At 39.2% G+C, this 18463-nt stretch overlaps 1 protein-coding gene across 2 annotated transcripts in view; it reads left to right on the top strand.

Moving 5' to 3' along the window:
• Positions 1-3035: 3035 nt before the first annotated feature.
• The window catches only part of PALMD (palmdelphin), a 45414-nt gene continuing 29986 nt past the window's right edge, over positions 3036-18463 (top strand). The window contains exons 1-3 of one of the 2 annotated variants that reach the window (XM_012730163.1): positions 3036-3063; positions 3599-3644; positions 16992-17072. In XM_012730163.1, coding sequence (XP_012585617.1) covers positions 3600-3644; positions 16992-17072 — 126 coding nt within the window. In that variant the 5' untranslated portion in view covers positions 3036-3063; position 3599. Of the gene's footprint in view, positions 3064-3211; positions 3645-16991; positions 17073-18463 lie in introns of those variants that run through there. The other variant, XR_001145842.1, reaches the window with a different exon arrangement.

Here is an 18463-nt window from a genome sequence, read left to right as displayed (position 1 = left end):
CAAGTATCTTTTTCAATCAGTGTTTTTGTGTCTTTTGGGTAGATACCTAGGAGTGGGATTGCTGGGTCGTAGGGAAGCTCCATGTTTAGCAATTTGAGGAACCTCCAAACAGTTTCCATAGTGGTTGTACTAGTTTGCATTCCCACCACCTGCTTGTATCTTTTATTGTCTCCTATATTATAAGTGCCAGGAGAGCCAGAATTTTGTTCACCTATGTATCTCATACACCTAGAAAAGTGCCAACACATAACAGGTGCTTAATATACAGGTGCAGAATAAATGAATAGCAAAGGCTTAAAATGTTAGCAATTACTAGCATGATCAGCTAAATAAATGGAAAAAAAAAAAAAACATGATGATACCAACCATTTGTCATGACTCTGTTTCCTCCTAAACTCCTGATCTTTCTATTTTATCTAGTCCTCTCTTATACTGGAAAGCCCTTACATTTTCCCATTGCAGAAATGAAATTTGAGAGGTAAATTGTTTTTAGGAAAGGATCCAGTCTAATAATTGGATGACTGCCCATCTGTTCTGGGCAGCAAATATGCGATTCTGATTGAGATATTTATCACTACTGCTCTGTTGTCTTTAATTTCTGCTCAGATCTGCAGATAAACAAAATCAAAAGTTTTAAGGTTTGATTTTTTTTTTTAAGGGATAATCAGGTTTTTTGTTTTTTTTTTTTAAGATTTATTTATTTATACATACAGAACTAGGGTACAGGCCAGAGGTGCTGGGCGGTGAGAGGATTCACCAGAGACAGAGCGGGGGAGCAGAACAGGCATATTTATGAAGTACACTGCTGAAGGGAGCAGCGGGTGGGTCAGAAGAGGTCTGCCACGCCACATGGTCACCTCCGGGGCAGGCGGGAATTGAACTCATGCTGCAGTGGCTTTAGCTTCTTAGTGCTGTGCTTTAACCCACTGCGCCACCAGGGAGGGCCCATAATCAGGTTTTTTTTTTTTTTTTTAAGATTTATTTATTTATGCTTACAGAACTGGGGTATAGGCCCAAAGGTATGGTGGGTGAGAGGATTCACCAGAGACAGAGCAGGGAGCAAAACAATCAGGTTAAAGTACATTACTGAGGATATTAAGTACAAAGGACATTACTGAGGATATTAGCGGGCAGGTCAGAAGAGGTCTGCTGTGCCATGTGGGTCACTCCCCTGGCCAGGGATCGAACTCATGCTGCAGTGGCTTCAGAGAGCTTCAGAGTGCTTTAACCAACCCATTGTGCCACCAGGGAGGGCCTAATAGATTTTTTTTTTTAAGCTTAAAAATCCAACCATCCAAACTTGGTGCACATGTGACCCGTTGTTCTGTTCTCTAGTCTTGAAACTGGTGGGGCTGCCTCTTAGGCTTTTAAGATTGGATAGCTCCAAGTGACAATATGGAGAGCTCTTTTCTGAGTAGGGTCACTAAATTTATCCATAGGGGATTTCCACAGGGTTCTACGTGAGGAGTTTGCATACAGCTGCACGTATTCTCGGAAGAAGATGGAAAGGAATCTGGGAGTCCACTTTGTTCTCATAAAGACTAAGTTAGCCATCAGCCTGTGTCTCAATTTGCCCTGTTTCCTTGGGCAGTGCTTGCTGAATGAAGTCAGAATAAAGTCAGGGCCCACGTTCCACTCTTGGCATTGCTCCTTGTTAGCTATATGGAAAATTAATTCTCTGAACGTCAGTTTTCTCATTTTAAAAATAGGGATATTCTAAACAGGGAAGGAAAGAGCACAGGAGACCATGATGACGTTTCATGGGTGACTTGGTAGTGAGAATTCTAGGGGATCACACCTGAAAACAACAATGAGGTAAAACAATATATAAATCCAAAAAAATAAAAATTAAAAATAGGGATATTATGTATATGATGTGATGAATATTGAAGAAACTGACTATGGCAATTATTTCACAAGATATGAATATCAAATTATGTTATACACCTTAAGCTTACAATGGGATGTATATCAACTATATCTCAACAAAACTGGGTCAACATGGAAAATAATTGCATCTATCAGCACATTATAAATAAATAGGATGTAAAGCCTAGAGAAGGTTCTCAGCAAATATTAGCTGTCATTATTACTGATGTCAGCGATGCAAAAGAAACTTAACCATATGTTCAGTGTTTGAGTTGCTCTTTTAACCTCTGAATATTGACAGGAAAATGCTTGAGAGCAACAAGGGCATAAAAGTGAGGTAGTGGTAATTAGGGTTTACTATAGCAAAATTTAATTAAAGAAGTAGTAGAAGAAATAAAACAGAGCCCAGTACTTGGGTTTTCCAGCCTCTGCTTTGACCTCAGAGGATCAATGACCTTACCTTCCTTTTTCTAAAGAATAAGGGAAGAGGGCCCTCCCTGGTGGCACAGCGGGTTAAGTTCGATCCCCACCTGCCCTGGAGGAGATCCACATGGCGCGGCAGACCTCTCCTGACCCTACCGCTGCTCCCCTCAGCAGTGTACTTCGTTGATCTGCCTGTTCTGCTCCCCACTCTGTCCCTGGTGAATCCTCTCACCTTCCGCATCTCCGGCCTGTACCCCAGTTCTGTATGAATAAATAAATAAATCTTAAAAAATAATAATAATAATAAGGGAAGAGCCACGGAGTGTCAGATGTGTGAGTTACAGAATGTCTCATCACACTTTCAAAGGCTCACTCATTTCTCTTGCATAACTGGGGAGGTCAAAATGGGCACCTTCCTGAAAACCGAGGGTGTCATTTCTGAACAAGGTCCAAGAAAGAACTCCATTCCATAGAAATCCTGGACAAGAAATAACAGGGCGTGGTACTTGACACTAAAACCCGCACTGAACACTGCAGGTGGGCCAGCGGCTTAATAGGGTCTTATTAACACCTTTGATTTCTCCATGACCTAAAGATTCCAAAGTCTGTAACAGGCAGGGGAGAGTGGGAGGGGGCGGGGAGGGAGAGGAGTCTGATTCACAAACTTATTTCCATATTAAGCTTTTAAAGTAACTGTAGAATTTTTATCATGATTATTATTTAAAGCCAATCAGAGGGGAAAAGGCAAGCAAGGGACCGCATCTGGTCAAGGTAAGGCTGTGTTGGTAAACTCTGGAGCAGAGTATAGGTAAACTTTGCACACACATTCACAAAGACCCGCACAGGGATGTGTGTGTGTGCTGGAGCCGAGTCTGGTTCGCCACTGAGCACGTGGCTCCCTGTGCCTCTCCTGGAAAAGAAGGTATTGGGGAAGGAACAGTTAATAAGAAAATGTGCCTTGCTAACTGTGCACATTACAACAAAGAGCTGGCAGCTCCTGAAGGAAAAGCGTTTGTGCCGCTGCCGTTCAAACTTGTCAGTCAACTCGTGCCAGCAGCCTCAGTGTCTGCCTCCCCAGCACACCCTCATTACATGTGTCTGTCTGGCCTGATCTGTACATCTGCTCAGAGACGCTCCGCTCCTGGCAAGTGGAGTCGAGTCGGGGGTTTCTGCATTTCTCACTAGTGCCAAGAGCAGCTTTCTCTATCTGCCTGTTCGCTGTCACCCCCGCTCTCTCCCCAAGGAGGCTCGGGCTTTTATGATAGCTTTGGACTTCTTACACTGTCTGCCTGTCCTTGACTTCTAGAATGGAAGAAGCCGAGCTGGTGAAGGAAAGACTTCAGGCCATCACAGTAAGTCTGCACACAGTTCTAAGTGGGGTTTGTGGGGGGAGGGGGGTGGTTTGCTGAGGGGAAAGGCAGGCTCTGTGCCGGCTGCCTCTGCCGATGAGCCCCCGCAAATGGAAAAACAGAACTGTCATCCTTATGGACATGTCTCTGTGGCTCTCTTAACCCTTGTGACCCTCTGTAAACTCTCGGGCTTTGGAGCTGAGTACAGAGCAAATGTTCACAAAAACGATGCCTACGTTTTGAAACAGCAATGAGAAGCTTTTAATTTGGTTGGCTGTCACTCACCTTCTATATATCTCGAAAATGAAGTTTTTCCTTAAATGAATGTTTGACAGACAACTGATCAGAAAACAGATCCCCAATGTGGAAACTTTTTAAAAATTAAAACACATAAAAGTTAAAATCTTTTTAAAGGGGGAGAAAAATATAATGCAAATGACCTCAAACTTTTTATTTATAGTGTGGTGATATGTTCCAGAAAACCTAATAAAATGAAAATGAATGTTGTTGCACTTAAACTAGGCACTAAATAAGAGAAAAGTAGGTAAAAGCACATATAAGATTAATTCTATGGTATCCATTTCCAACAGAGTCACAAACTGAATAAGATCCTGATAGAGGAATGTAATGCATGCAATGCAAAGGATTTGGAAAATATTTCATTAATACCGGGAAAGAAAACAGTGCATTTTTATGTTGTTTTGGGAAAGAGTCAGTGCAAGAAATGAATTAATTTCCTTAAATGATCGAGGGTTTTGTTTTTGTTTTTGTTTTAATTTTGTAAAATCCTCTATTTGGCAATAACCTAGAAATCATTTATCTTTAGCTCCAGTTTATGACAATTTTTTTTTCAAGAAAGAAACTTTGGAAATCAAGCTTCCAATATCTCAGTATTTTCTGACACTAAAATGAACTGTACTTTTTAAAAACTGATACAAAATGTAGGATATTTTTCTTTGCTCTTCAAATTCCCCATAGCATAAATAACACTAACCCCAATTTAGGATTTTTATTATTGGATACAATAGTGCACAGTTCCTTGCAGAAAAAGTTCAGTAAGTTGAAATATATTTTCTCAGTCAGTTAAAGACAATGCTTCTGAAATATTTAACCTCTACTCAGTACATTTCCTTTCTTCGGAAAACTTCGGTTTGGGTTCTTGTTTGTTTTGCTTTGTTCTTTTTTGTTGTTAAACTGAGACAGGGTTTCAGCTGTCCTGCTTTAAGGGACAGGAACTCTGTCCTCGCTGTTGTTTTTGGCGTGGGCCTTTTGTAGTCCAGCTGTTGTCTAAAGGTTTATTTTATCAGACTGTGTGAACTATGTGGGCACAAGTTCCACTTTTTCTGACCCTGCTACCTTCTCATTAACTCAGTTAAATCCTGTCTCCCATGAAATACACAAGCGGCCCCTTGCTCCTCATATTCTTTGTGGAATGAGAGCCGGTTCTCACTTAAGCTCTATAACCTACTGTTCCTTGTCACTTGTCCTGGGCCAGCACATACTCCTAAGAAGTGATAGCAGAGTTATCCAGGAAAACTAAACCTGTTTAGGGTGTCATAGGCAAGTAGAGAAAGAACAAGAAGAATGCCTTAGAAGATGAAAAGGGAGCAGTGAGGTTCCTGAACACACTAGAGTATTGTTTTTTTTATAAGATTATTTCACTAGCCTGAACATGTCCCATTAGAAAGAATTAAGTAATTCTTCAAAGTAAAACCACTATTAGCAAATCCATTTTGGCAGTAATATATTTATATAAAAGTTAACAGAAAGAAAAAAGTTGATGGGGACAACTTTCCACCAGCTTACACCTCACCAGCTAAGTCCAGTCACATCTGTCATAGTCCAGAGGGAAAATGGAGCAGTGTTGTATCCATGGAAACAACACATCCACTCATCTCTCTCCTGGACACCCTGGGAAATGCCAGCTTTCTCCACCCTTGCCTTACCCAGGAAGCCACCTCAGCTACTCCCTTCCCTCTGGGAAAATGAAAACACAGTATATAGCAAATTTGCAGGAATGACTTCGTTTTTTGAAGGACTGAAGTTTTATAAAATCTCTGACCACGACTAAAACTCAGTGACAATTATCTCATTTAAACTATTTTCCTCCTATTCCCTTACACTGAAAAAAAAATTTTAAGCTTCAGGGGGGAAAAAAGATAAGACAATTAATTTCCCATTTAACCAAATACAGCAATCCAGAAACTTCACTTTGGGGGATGGGAGAGGAAAGGGGAGCTTTTTACATTCTAAGTCTTATTTGATTTATATATTAACATTTGTTCCTTCAATTCCCAGCTACAAAATAAAAGGCTCCACTGTTATATTTATTCCACCTGGTTTCAAGTGTCCAAAAAGTCACTATAGCCACAGAACAGAATTGAAAAAGCGAGTAGATAGGCCTCTAACTTGACAAGCTAAGTCCTAGTCTTCTTGTCCCTCCAAAAAAAAAAAAAAATTAAACAGAATAAATAGATAGAATGTGGCAGTCGGCCTCACAAATTGAAAACTAAAGTAATATAATGGTGTCTTTCATATCTCATATCCGTATATTGAATTTTAGATTAGTCTGAAGTCCTCTCAGAGACTTAGAGAGAATAACAATAGAATTATGGGGGTTTGCACTAGAGAGGGTTTAAAAGAAGGCAATTCAGTTTGGAGGGTACAAGTAGGGATCCTATCTTGACTGTTTATTCCATGTTCTTCCTTGGTTGTTTCACTCATATACTAACTCTCCCCTGACTGAATTAATGATCAAAGTACCTCTTAGCCAAGAGTTCGATTTTCTGCTATAACTTGAAACAGGACTGCTTAGGGCTGATTAAAAATTACATTGTTTAAAAGGTCTCCGAGGATCTTTTCAATTTAGTATGTATTTTAACTAAAAGCTGATTTTTATACAAAAGGAAAGTCACTGAAGTAAACTAGTAGTTTGAAATTTGCTCTAAATATTGAAACTGACAATAACAATGTCTCCAGCATTCTGAGAAAGAGTGAGCTAAGGGACAGAATGATCCCTGCAGAGTTTCTGGAAGTAAATATGGCTGCCTCTACAGAAGGGTGAGAAGGCCCAGATAGAAGAATCCCCTTAAGGTTAATAATATTCTTGTGCTCTTGACATCTTCCTCCACAAGTACACATGGTCTTATCTCCACTTTTATCATAGCATCAGAAAATGCTGTTACTGCTATACACCTAGATCTCTGAGTCAACTACAATGCTATAAACCAATGTTACCACCAAGAAAGTAAGAAAAATAGGAAGGGGGGAGGGGAAAGAAGGAGAGAAAACATTGTTACTATAACATGGGACTACTTGGACTGAAAATTCCTAAATCTTCAACTGGTTAGGAGTATAGAAGAATTCTAGGAACTAGAATTAATTTGTAAGAGAACAAACCCAGACTAGGAGAAGAAAGATAAGAATAAAGTTACATATTTATTCTCATCAAGGCTTACTTTTAACCATTAGAAATGTGAATTACAACACATTTTCTCTAATTCATCATTGTTGAGCACCTACTATTTGCTAAGCTTTAGTGAAGTGGAAAGAAGTGAAGGAATTTGCAGAATGAGGAGAAGAGTGTGAGTGGGTTGCAATTTGTAGCGGAGTGATCCAAATAGGGTGACTTCTGAGCACAGAAGGGAAAGAGGTAGTTCCGTCAAAAACTAAGCAATAGCCATAATCACAAGAACCTGCCGGGGACTGGCTCCTTTTGGAAACCAGCCATATAAAGTCCTGACAGTGGAATTTAAGCAACAGAGCCAGATCTGCCAGCCAAAGCTGCTTGTGACGCAAAATAATAAGGAGTTCTCACATTTCCCCTGACCCACCCCCTGTTTCTTTCCACTTCTAAAGAATTTTTCTAGACTTGTAAACAGGGATTTAGGAGGCAAAAAGTTCTCCACATAAAATAGAAATCCACCCCCTAGAAATCCATCTTAAAAACAAGAACATAAAACACACACAGGTTTAAGATAGTCCTTTAGCACAAATTAGCTATTATTGGGTACCCATTTCATCTTTTTCTTTTTTTTTTTTTCCCAATACTTGGGACCTTCTTACAGTTAAGACAGTCCTCAAGGAGGACATGCTACAGATTTTCTGAGGCCCAATACACCTTGAAAACATGAGTACTTTTGCTCAGGAAGTATGCAGAATTTCAAGATAGTAACAGCAAAGCATCAAATAACATTCTGGGCCCTTCTAAGCATTGAGTGAACTCACAGGTCACATGCCCAAATAGCCAGCCCCATTTCTATCTCCCAGACTGGCCATGTACATTTTGCCTCTACTTATTCTACCTATATACAAGTGAGACATTAAAGACAATAGCCAGCCAGTTTGGGGTTTAACTACATGTACATTTATAACATGTACTTGGATCACTATATTATTTAAAATTCTAAGGAATCTTAAAATAAAAAATGTATAATGCACCATTGTTCCAGCAGCCTACCTGTGGTTAAGACAAAGTTACAGGAAGAACTTCCAATTTGTCATGAGCATCCAAAGACATTCATGTAATGATGGTACAAGGAGATATGAGAATCTCCTAAATAAAGAAGTCCTGTGCCAGAATCTTCAAACAATAAAGCCTCCACACAATTTTCCATAGTGCTGTGCTGAGATTACAGGTTTCTTCCAGACAGGGAAAGGTTTCTTCAAATAAATGTGCAATGCCACATTTCTTTGCCAAACATAATAGCCCACCCACAAAGGAATCCATGTGATGAGGTATAATAATTATGATAGCTTATTAAGGAAACTGCTTTCTGATAACAGGGAAAGGTTTTTCCAGTCTGCTACAGAATGATAATGCTACTTAGCAAGCCCTTTTCTGACCCCATGAACTTTCTGGATATTATTGGATGGTCAAAGGAAGAGCTGCTTCTTTAGAAAACTGACTGGAACAATCAGCATGGAAGAACCGAACTGGAATCTAAAGTGCAGTATAATTCAGAGCTAAACGGAAATAAGATGTCTCCTCCTAATCTCCAGTTGCAAACTTCTTAGCTGCTTTTAAAATATGATTATTTTAATTTGTTTAAATGGAAATGATGTCATTTAGTGATATGTCCCCCCTGAAAATTTACTGCCTCAAGAAGTTCCCTCACCAGGAACCTTATGAGATGTCACTTTCCGTAGGTACCATAGCAACAGTCTGAATGAAGGTTGCACTCACCATTTGTATATAAAACATCAGTGCGGAGTGAATTCACTTTAACCATTTAAGACACATCCAGTTTATCTTCTGAAGCTCTGGATGGAAATGGAAACTGGCTCCCTCTTAAACCACCAAGTTTTTGTTTTGTTTTGTTTGTTTTTGTTTAGAGAAAGAAAAAATTTATTGAGGAGAAAAGAAACAGAAATCAGCTGTCAAACTTCTGTATGTAGCTCATCAGTGGCATAGGGTGATGTGACATACGAAATGATCAACGGCAGTGCTTCAGAAACAACCTGTGCTAAGAAATGTAGGCGAGAAAGGACATCTCTTAAGCAAAAGAATTCTGAGATTAAAAATAATAACAGCACCTCTTGTTTTAGGCTCTGATTCACTGTCTCATTTGACCAATCAGTCCTGTAATTGTTTCCGAAGCAGACATTACCATCACCACCCCCATTATAAGTGGAAAAAAGTAAAGCTAAGGAACTAGTTAAACAGTAGAGCTCGAATCCATTGCACTCCTTGTCAGATTCTCTGACCACAACATCACAATAAACTCTAACCAAAACCACAACCTCGCCCCCATTCAAAACTTCCTCTGCTGTTCACTTTAGGAATAAAGTGAAGTGCAACAGTAAAACCTCTGGAGGTTCTGCTTCACTTAACCACATTTTCTCACCCAAACTCCTTGCAGTCTCCTCTCCCCCTCCCAGCCTGCCAAGAGAAGTTGGAAAGTGAAGACTGCAATGCCATTTTTAGAAAACTTGTGGTCTGTGAGGAACTCCATAGTTTTTGTGGTATCACACACAACCCCCATGGCTAATGTAAGAATTTGAATATTTCAAAGCTGCATGCAGAAATAGTTATAGAACTTGGAGAATGTTAAAGAATTCTTGTCCACATTCCCATCTTCTTACACACCTCATTTAAGGGATGCTGGGTAGTAAAGTATATTTGAAGCGGTAAGAATCTATACCCCTAAATCAATATTTGTATACCAGCTTCACCTCAGCAAAGTATATATATATATATATATATAAATTTTAAATAAAATATATTTATGACCATAAAGATTAAAACTACTTTAAAAATTAGTTATGAAAAAAAGGGACGCTCACCCAGCTTCTCCTGAAACACTTCCAACAGCAGGAAGATCAAGACCTCCCAAACACCATATTTCATCTGAGAACAGCTATCCTTGCAGGATTTATATAACAACACATGTATAACTAAAGAATATCAGATCTGTGTCCAAGGGCTCATGGTTCCTTGCAGTGAAATTTAGATTAAAAAGCTATTATACCTATGTTTTTAAGCTTCCAAGTTCAAGTTTAATGTAATTTAATTTTAAGTTTAATTCAATTCCAATCAATGTACAATTTGGTAATGGGTATAGGAAAATTCAAGAACTCACTTACCCTTGACCTGAATTTCACTAACAAAGAGCCTATGGAATAATGATGCAGACAAAGATAGAATCCAAGAGATCTGGATAAAGTTTAATAAATTGATATATAAGTTATTCTGACATACCAAAAGTGCTGGGAAAATGTTTCTTATTGTTAAGACCATCATAATCTCCATCATCTATAGACCTTGAAAAGTTCAGCAAAAGAAATAGTTTTAATGTTTTATTTTAATTGATTGCTGTCTTTTACACATTCCTTGTCTAAATACAACAGGTTTTCTAATTCACTTTACAACTTTGCCAGAGATTAACCAATAAAATCACCAGTCTTTCAATAGTCATAATTTGCATTTTCCTTCTAAAAGAAAGGCGTTTTCATGCTCAGCCTTCTGAGAACCCTTCAGTTCACACAAGATTCCAAGATCGCCTATAAAATTCTCCACTTCCTGACAGGTAGCCTCTCAGAGTGGAAGTCTAGAATGTCTCAGTCTTGGCTGCTCTATTTCCTCTTGGCATTTCATGTGCCTTTATACATATTTATTCTAGTCTTTCCTGGATATCAAGCCTATTCTCCTTAATCAAAAATTGGAAGCAAATAAGAGTAGAATAGCTCTACTTTGTCTCTGTCATATAAATATTACATTAGGTACCCCAGCAGTTATTAAAGTTTTTCTTTATCTCTTTGTTCTCAACACAACTTAAATATGTACTTACTTATACACACATAGGTTTGGGGCCTTGGTTGTCTTCACATACTTCACATCTTCACACCACCCTTTTACTTTAGATACACTATTTCTTTAAGAATTATTTATTTATGCATACAAGATCTGGAGTATAGGCCAGAGGTGTGTGTGGGGGCGGGGGAGGGCGGGGTAGGGGTGAGAGGATTCACCTGAAATAGAGTGGGGAGCAGAACAGGCAGATAGAAATACACTGCTGAGAGAAGCAGCGGGTAGGTCAGGAGAGGTCTTTCAGGCCATTTACATACACTGTTTTTAAAGGGAATACCTCTTTATCCTTACTCTTGGTTGCATGAACTCTTTGGAAAGCTCCAAGTGATATTAAGCCATTTGGTTTCATTTTGTTTATAATAGTTCTCTATTCTTCTTACCTAAACTGACATCATCTTTTATGTGCATCTTGTTTTTTTGGTAAATTGCCCATGTCTCAGAACTTATCCTCCCTCTTGAAAGGTTTATCACTTTTTCAAGAAATTTTTAAGGAATTTTTTTCTGGAGTTTTTTTAAAGTATGCTTTCTTTGAAATCTAGCAAACCGCACCCAAGAGTCTTCTAGGAATATTATGTTACATTAGCACATTCTTTCTTTCAGGGTTACCATTATTTGCATATCATGAAGCAGCTCTGCATTATTGACAATACGTAAATTCAAATAAGAAGTTCTATTATTGTCCTTTTAGACTCAAAACAACAATCTCAGCAAAGCTACTCATGAGGTTATAAGATACTCAGGGGTTTTTTTTTCTTAGAAGATTTTTATTTATTCTACAGAACTGGGTGGGATACAGTGGCAGTGAGAGGATTCACCAGAGACAGAGTGGGGAGCAGAACAGGCAGATCAACAAAGTACACTGCTGAGGGGAGCAGCGGGCAGGTCAGGAGCGGTCACCTCCAGGGCGGGAATCGAACTCGCACTAAAACGGCCCTACCAGCTTTGCAGTGCTGTGCTCCAACCTACTGTGCCACCAGGGAGGGCCCTAGATACTCAGTTTCTAGGAAAATAAATTTGAAAACATTTGACTAACTGACTCGACCTAACTCACTAGGTTCTTTGTAAATATCTGATTGATTCTAAAATCAACTTCCATCTAATTCCCCTCCTCCTATACTCTTTAAGTGATCTGCCCTTAGTATCCTTTTTCTTTTCAAAAAACTCTTTCCTCAGGTACTCTGATGTTGTCTCCTGGCATCAGCTGTCCCTTCCAAAACTCCAAACTCTCTGTCTCTCGCTCTCCTCCTCTCGCTCTCCTCCTCTGATCTCCCACCATCCAGCACTTCAGCTGCCTAGAAGATAACTCCACCTGGTTTTCCAAAGACAGCTCAAACTTGGTAGGAATCCACTATCTTCCCTCCCAAATGCATCCTTGCTTCTCCTGAATTTCCTGTTTCTGTGAGGGATTCTGCTTTCCTCTCAGTAAAGAGCTGAGGACTCCCACTGGTCTCTTTTCTCTCTGCATCCCTATGTCATCAGTTGCCGAGCACTGCCAATTTTAACTCCCTGGTATCTGTGACATACATACCCATTACTACTTCTTAATCCAACTGTCTAGGTCTCCTGTATGAATTCTACTCTAATTTCCCCCAGCTCTCCTCCTTCAGTCTCTGCCAGACAATGAAGCTACATTAAACTTCTTAAAACACGTTTTTAACGCTATCATTCCTTTTTGCTGAAAATCTTTCATTGTTCCCTATTTCACTGCACACATGAATTCCAAACCCAGTGTTCTGCCACTCAACATTCTTACTGAGGATCTATCCTCATCCTCTTATCTTATTTTCCACTATTTCTTATATTGCAACTTAGACTCTAGACTTACTGATCCAAATAATGTCCCAATTTTCTATATCCAGAATTTGTTTACACTCTGTCTTTGACTTGAATGTCCTTTCTTCCTACTCCCAGTTCCCAAGCAACTATTCAAAATATTCTATAAGATGCCACTTCAAAGCCTCTCCTTAAATAGAGGTAATAGATGTTTGATAGATGGATGGAGTCAACAAAACTAAAAAGCCTCTCCCAACCATATCAACTAGATCTCTCCGAGTCTCCCTTCAACTCTCATACTACATCATTTGTGCCTTTACAATAACATTTAGCACTTTATTTCAGTTTCTAGTTACAAGTGATTTTCTTTATGAGAATGTAAACTCCTTCATAAATGTATCTACTTTTGAATAATTTTTAAACATTGTGTAACTCCTAACATCATGTCCAATGTAGCATTTGTACATAGTACCTAAATATTAGATAAATTAATATTAAATAGCGAAGGCTCAATCCTGCCTTCTTGACAGATTCAGGCATGTTAGAATATTAGCTGATTATTAATAATATCTCTAGAATACTCACACTCCTAAGTATTGTGTCTACTTTTATCAAGTATGTAACTGCAAAATTAATGATTGTATCATAGTCACAATAGTTCATTGCTACACAGGTAAATAATTTTTTTCAAAATAATTAGGAGATAGTCTTCCACAGAATTGGAATTTGTGGATGGATGTAAGCTGTTAAAATATTCCAAATAGGCTAAAAATCTAGGCAACTGTTCACTGAAATAAAACAGTTGTTTTATTTGCTGTACACTGAAGAAGTAAACAGCAATATAAGTTATGCATTGTGGCTAAGACTAACTAATAGCAGATATGTGAAATGATAACAGGTGTCCATAGAGATGATTAAGCTTCTGAGGAAATTTTGGAAAGATGGCCTATCAGATCCATTTGGTCAAACTAACTTGGAAGGAATGAAGTGGCTAAGCAGTTTCTTGTACACTGATAATAAAGCCTGGCACACAATTTAAGGTTGACTTAAAAGTTTATTCTGGTGGTGCAGGGAGTGAAAGTCATTTAAGAAGCTAACGTCACTTCAGTATGAGTTCCACCCCGCCTGCCACAGAGGTGCTGTGCTCCACATGGCGCCGCAGACCTCTCCTGACCCGCCCGCTGCTCCCCTCAGCAGTGTACTTCATCAGTCGGCCTGTTCTGCTCCCCACTCTGTCTCTGGTGAAGCCTCTCACTGCCCTGCACCTCTGGCCTGTACCCCAGTTCTGTATGCATAAATAATCTTAAAAAAAAAAAAGTTTATTCTGTCATAAAGAAGTGAAATTATTACCATATTATTCTTCGGTCATGCTCATAGATCTATGAAATTTGACAAAAGGATTACTTACTGTTGATAAATATCTTATGAGGAAAATGCACTCCTATCTTAATATCAACCCTCCGCCATTACAAAATTACCTTCTTAACTACCTAGGCCGATATGAGAAAGGCATCTCTCTACTGCTGACAAGCAAAATACTGGTATTCTTTAGCAACCGTCTATAAGCTTCTTGTTGCCAAAACACTTCAGATGCCTGTCTCTGCCCATGGCTTTACCTTATTACTAACCCCAAGATGAAGCCAGTTCAAACAGGCTGTCTGCAGGGTGGGGACTCGTTGCTGGCTTTAGCATCCCTGACACCCATGCACAATGTCCTCATTGGAAGGCTGTCCATGGAGAAGAGGCAGCCGGCTACACACAGCGGGTGGGAGAGCAAAGATGGACTCTATCACAAGGCCTGCTCCGGTTGCTGGCTGTGTGGGTTTTGCCTCCAGGCCATAGTATTCATGATAGAGAGGACAATGAGGGAAACTGTGAAAAGTTGGACTAATTTCCCAGTCAGGGAAATGGTAAAGTAAATTGTCTATGGTGTGGAGGCTGAACTCAGATTGCCTGAGGTTCAATTCCTGGTTCTGCCACTTATTAGTTGCAAGAACCTGGATTAGCCAGTTAAGCTCCCTAAATTCCCTTTTCCTCTTCTGTAAAATAAAACTTTTACTATATCTCTTTGTTATTATGACTACTAAGCAAAATAGTATGATATCTCTTTGTTATTATGACTATTAGGTGAAAAGAGTACCTGGAAAATATTTACCAAAGTGTTTAACACAATAAATTTAAAATATTACTAATATTTGCTCAGTAACAGCCTGTAGATATTATGGAGAATTAGCTTACATAGGTTTTCAGTGTTTGCTTTTTCAAAGATTTATTTATTTATGCATACAAGAGCTGGGGTACAGGCAGTGGTGCAGGGGTGGTAAGAGGATTCACCAGAGACAGAGTGGGGAGCCGAACAGGCAGATCTGCTGAAATGCACTACTGAGGGGAGCAGCGGAGGGTCAAGAGAGGCAGGAGAGGTCTGCTGCACCATGTGGGTCACCTCCCTTTCTTGGAATGAATTCAGGCTGCAGTGGCTGTGAATAGCTTCATAGTGTTGTGATAAAACTTGTTAAGCCTGCAAGGAGGGCGCAGTTTTCACAGTTTTTGTTCCTAATCAGCAAATGTCATCCAAAGAAAAGTGATTTTGAAGACCCATGCTTGCTGCTGGGCTATTTTTTTTTTCAATACCTTATGAAATTTAAAAAATAATATGGATGAAGTCATGTCTTCTTTTACCCAAGGGAGACATGACACAGAGCTGAAGAGCAACGTGTTGTTTTTACTCAACAAATGTACCTGAACTTACACATCAAACAGGAGTTGTTATCTTCAAAGGAGGTCACATCAGGAAACCATGTACTTATTTCAATAATGCTGCCAAATATTTTTGGAAGTCTTCCTTCTAAATTACCTTCTGTGCCTGATTCAAGTTCTTTTAGCTATCTCCATTGTCCCCCACCTTTGGGAGTTTTCAATTTTGAAAGCAGATATAAAGCCAACTCTTACAAATAAGATGGAGGGCAATGTCACCACAAAGAGAGGCTTTTTGTAGAGTTTATAAAATGAGTTCCAAACAAAGAGTCACTAAAGCTTTTCACAAATGAAAGTATCATCGGAATTAGTGTATTGCTTTCTGCATGATTAACAGGTTATATGTTTGCTTTGTTAAAAAAAAATAAGAGCACTACATGTTAAACACATTTCTATGAACTTTTTATATAAACTAACTCATTTAACTTTATACCTTATGACGTAGATACCCTTTTTATCCCCATTTTACAAATGAGGTAGGTCATTGAGACACAGGCAGTTAAGAATTTTTTTTAAAGTTTTATGTATTTATTCATACAAGAACTGAAGTATAGTTTAGAGGTGTGAGTGGGGGTGAAAAGATTCACCAGATACAAAGTGGGGTGCAGAACAGGCAGGACTGAAATAAACTTCTAAAGGGGGCAGTGGGAGAGACAGGAGAGGTCTGCTGTGCCATGTGGGTCAGCTCCTTGGCTGAGGATAACTCGTGCTGCAATGCCTGCGGAGAGCTTCATAGCACAGCAACGTAACCCCTTGCACCACCAAGGACGCCCCACAGTTAAGGACACAGTAAGTGGTAGAGTCAGAAATGGAACCCACACTGTCTGTATAATGTAAATATGGTATTTTCTAAAAAGTACTGCTACTGTGCATTAATCATTATGCGCTGAGATTTTGGGTTTTTGAGGTGATTTTATTTAAACTTAGAGATAGATATCATGTCTCTCTATAAATTAGTTTAGCCCCAGTTAAAAGCCCTTTTAGTGTTAACAAGGGTTAGGTGACCCTCTTTTGCTCCATCTTCCCATAGCAAGTTATACATTAACATACTGGCTGACTGTTGTTCCTGAAGCTCTGTAGGCTATTTTCCCACCTAAACAGACCTTTTACCCAGTAATTCTTCAGCTTCATGCCAGAAACAGTCTCTCTTCTCAAAATGTTTCCTCATGCCTGTTTCAAAATTCCCTCCTTAAATAAATTCAGTTTTTCCTCTGTATCACTTAGTAGTTCAATCTTACAAGACACGTCCAGTTGTTGAGAAGGGGAGTTGGGGAGGAGGGGGGAAAGATGCTAAAATATTTTTAAGTTCTCTTTGAAAAAGCATATTTTATACTTTCTGTCAGCAAAAGACCTTGAAAATCTCTTTTTGCTCTCCTTTGCTTTGAAATATGAGTTTCCAACGCAACTTCATACAATGCCAAGAGCATATCCCTGGCCAGTCATTCGTTGATGACAGCAACCCCAGGAAAACATATTTGAAAAAAATAAATTATTCTGGAACTTTTTCATTTCAGGATAAAAGAAAAATACAGGAAGAAATCTCAGAGAAACGTTTGAAAATAGAGGAAGAAAAACTAAAGCATCAGCATTTGAAGGTAACATGATTTTAATTTCATTTCAATGATTTTGTATTAAAATATTCTAATGGCACTCAAATTTCAGTAGTCAAGATTATTCAGAGTGGAAAACACTAGTAATTCTACTAATACCCAAATAACCATTGAAGAGGCCAACAGCAAGTAATGTTTGCCTATGAGATGAATACTACCTGACAAAGATGGAACGTGGAAATTTGGTTTTCTTACTTTTACCCTTTCTTCTTGAATTTCCTCATTTTCTTGGGTAACCTTGAGAGCTCAGCGTTGACAATTTGGCCCTGAATACAGTCTTGCTTAACATCCCTAGGGAGCAGATCCAGCTAGGAAGTCCCTTGTGAAATCAATGAAAAGGGCAGCCTTTCCCCAGGGCGCAGAGCAGACACCGTCAGCCTGGTCAAGGATGTGTGTATTTAAAAGCGCAGTGCAATGAATCCAATGTTGTTTGAGTGTGTTTTGGGTTTTGTTTCATTCTGTTTCGACAGAACATGAGATCATAACCAGAAATAAACCTCCATTTTTAAAATCAGACTTTACATCTTTCACGGGTGTGGTCATTTTGTAATTAAAGCACATTGAGTTTCAACATTTTATTGCGTAGCTTAGTCACAGGATGCAACCAAATGACAAACAGGAGCGCCTTGTGAACAGGCCCAAGCAGGAAACTACTTATCTGGCCAGGCTGCTATCAATAGATTTTATGAATCCTTCAATGAAACAATGCCCTGTGTTTCTGGGGTCTATAAACCTAATGTGCCTAATTCAGCAAAATCCTTCTATCTGATGAATCAAGTATCCACCTCTGAAAACACATAATTTAAGATTCCAATCAGCCTCAGTTCTCTGGATTCTGTTTGCTTCTTTGCTGCTATTTAAATGGCCATTTCCGATGTTGTATGGAAAGCGTCAAAGCACAGTTAGCCTGCTGTCCTCACAGATGTCATACTGAATTTTCGTAAGTAGTTAACAGAGCCAGGAAATGTATGTGGACTCCCAGAAGAAAATCAAAGAAATGATAACAGATTTTACTAAGTTTGTCAGGCAAATGTCAACACTACACTACAGAAACCTGCAACTCGAATGAAGTCAAAGCCAGTTTTTGAGATAGGCTATTTCTAATTCCATAACCAGTACTTCTACCCTCCCTATTTCCCATCCTCTCCCTTCCCTGCTTCCCTTTCACATATCTTCCTCCCTTTTTCTTTTTTTCACACACAATTTATACACAAGTTGGGTCTCAGAACAATAAAGTTCTGCTTCTGAGTTCTCAAGCATAAGTAAGAAAGGTCATCCGGCCCTCCCTGGTGGCGCAGCGGGTTAAAGCACAGCACGGAGAATCTAAAGCCGCTTCCACATGAGTTCGATTCCCGCCTGCCCCAGAGGTGGCCACA

Source organism: Condylura cristata, unplaced genomic scaffold, assembly GCF_000260355.1.
Source record: "Condylura cristata isolate star-nosed mole 26May11 unplaced genomic scaffold, ConCri1.0 scaffold00026, whole genome shotgun sequence".
NCBI lineage: Eukaryota > Metazoa > Chordata > Mammalia > Eulipotyphla > Talpidae > Condylura > Condylura cristata.
The sequence above is the reverse complement of the archived record's forward strand: the minus strand, read 5'-3'. Positions and strand labels throughout refer to the sequence as shown.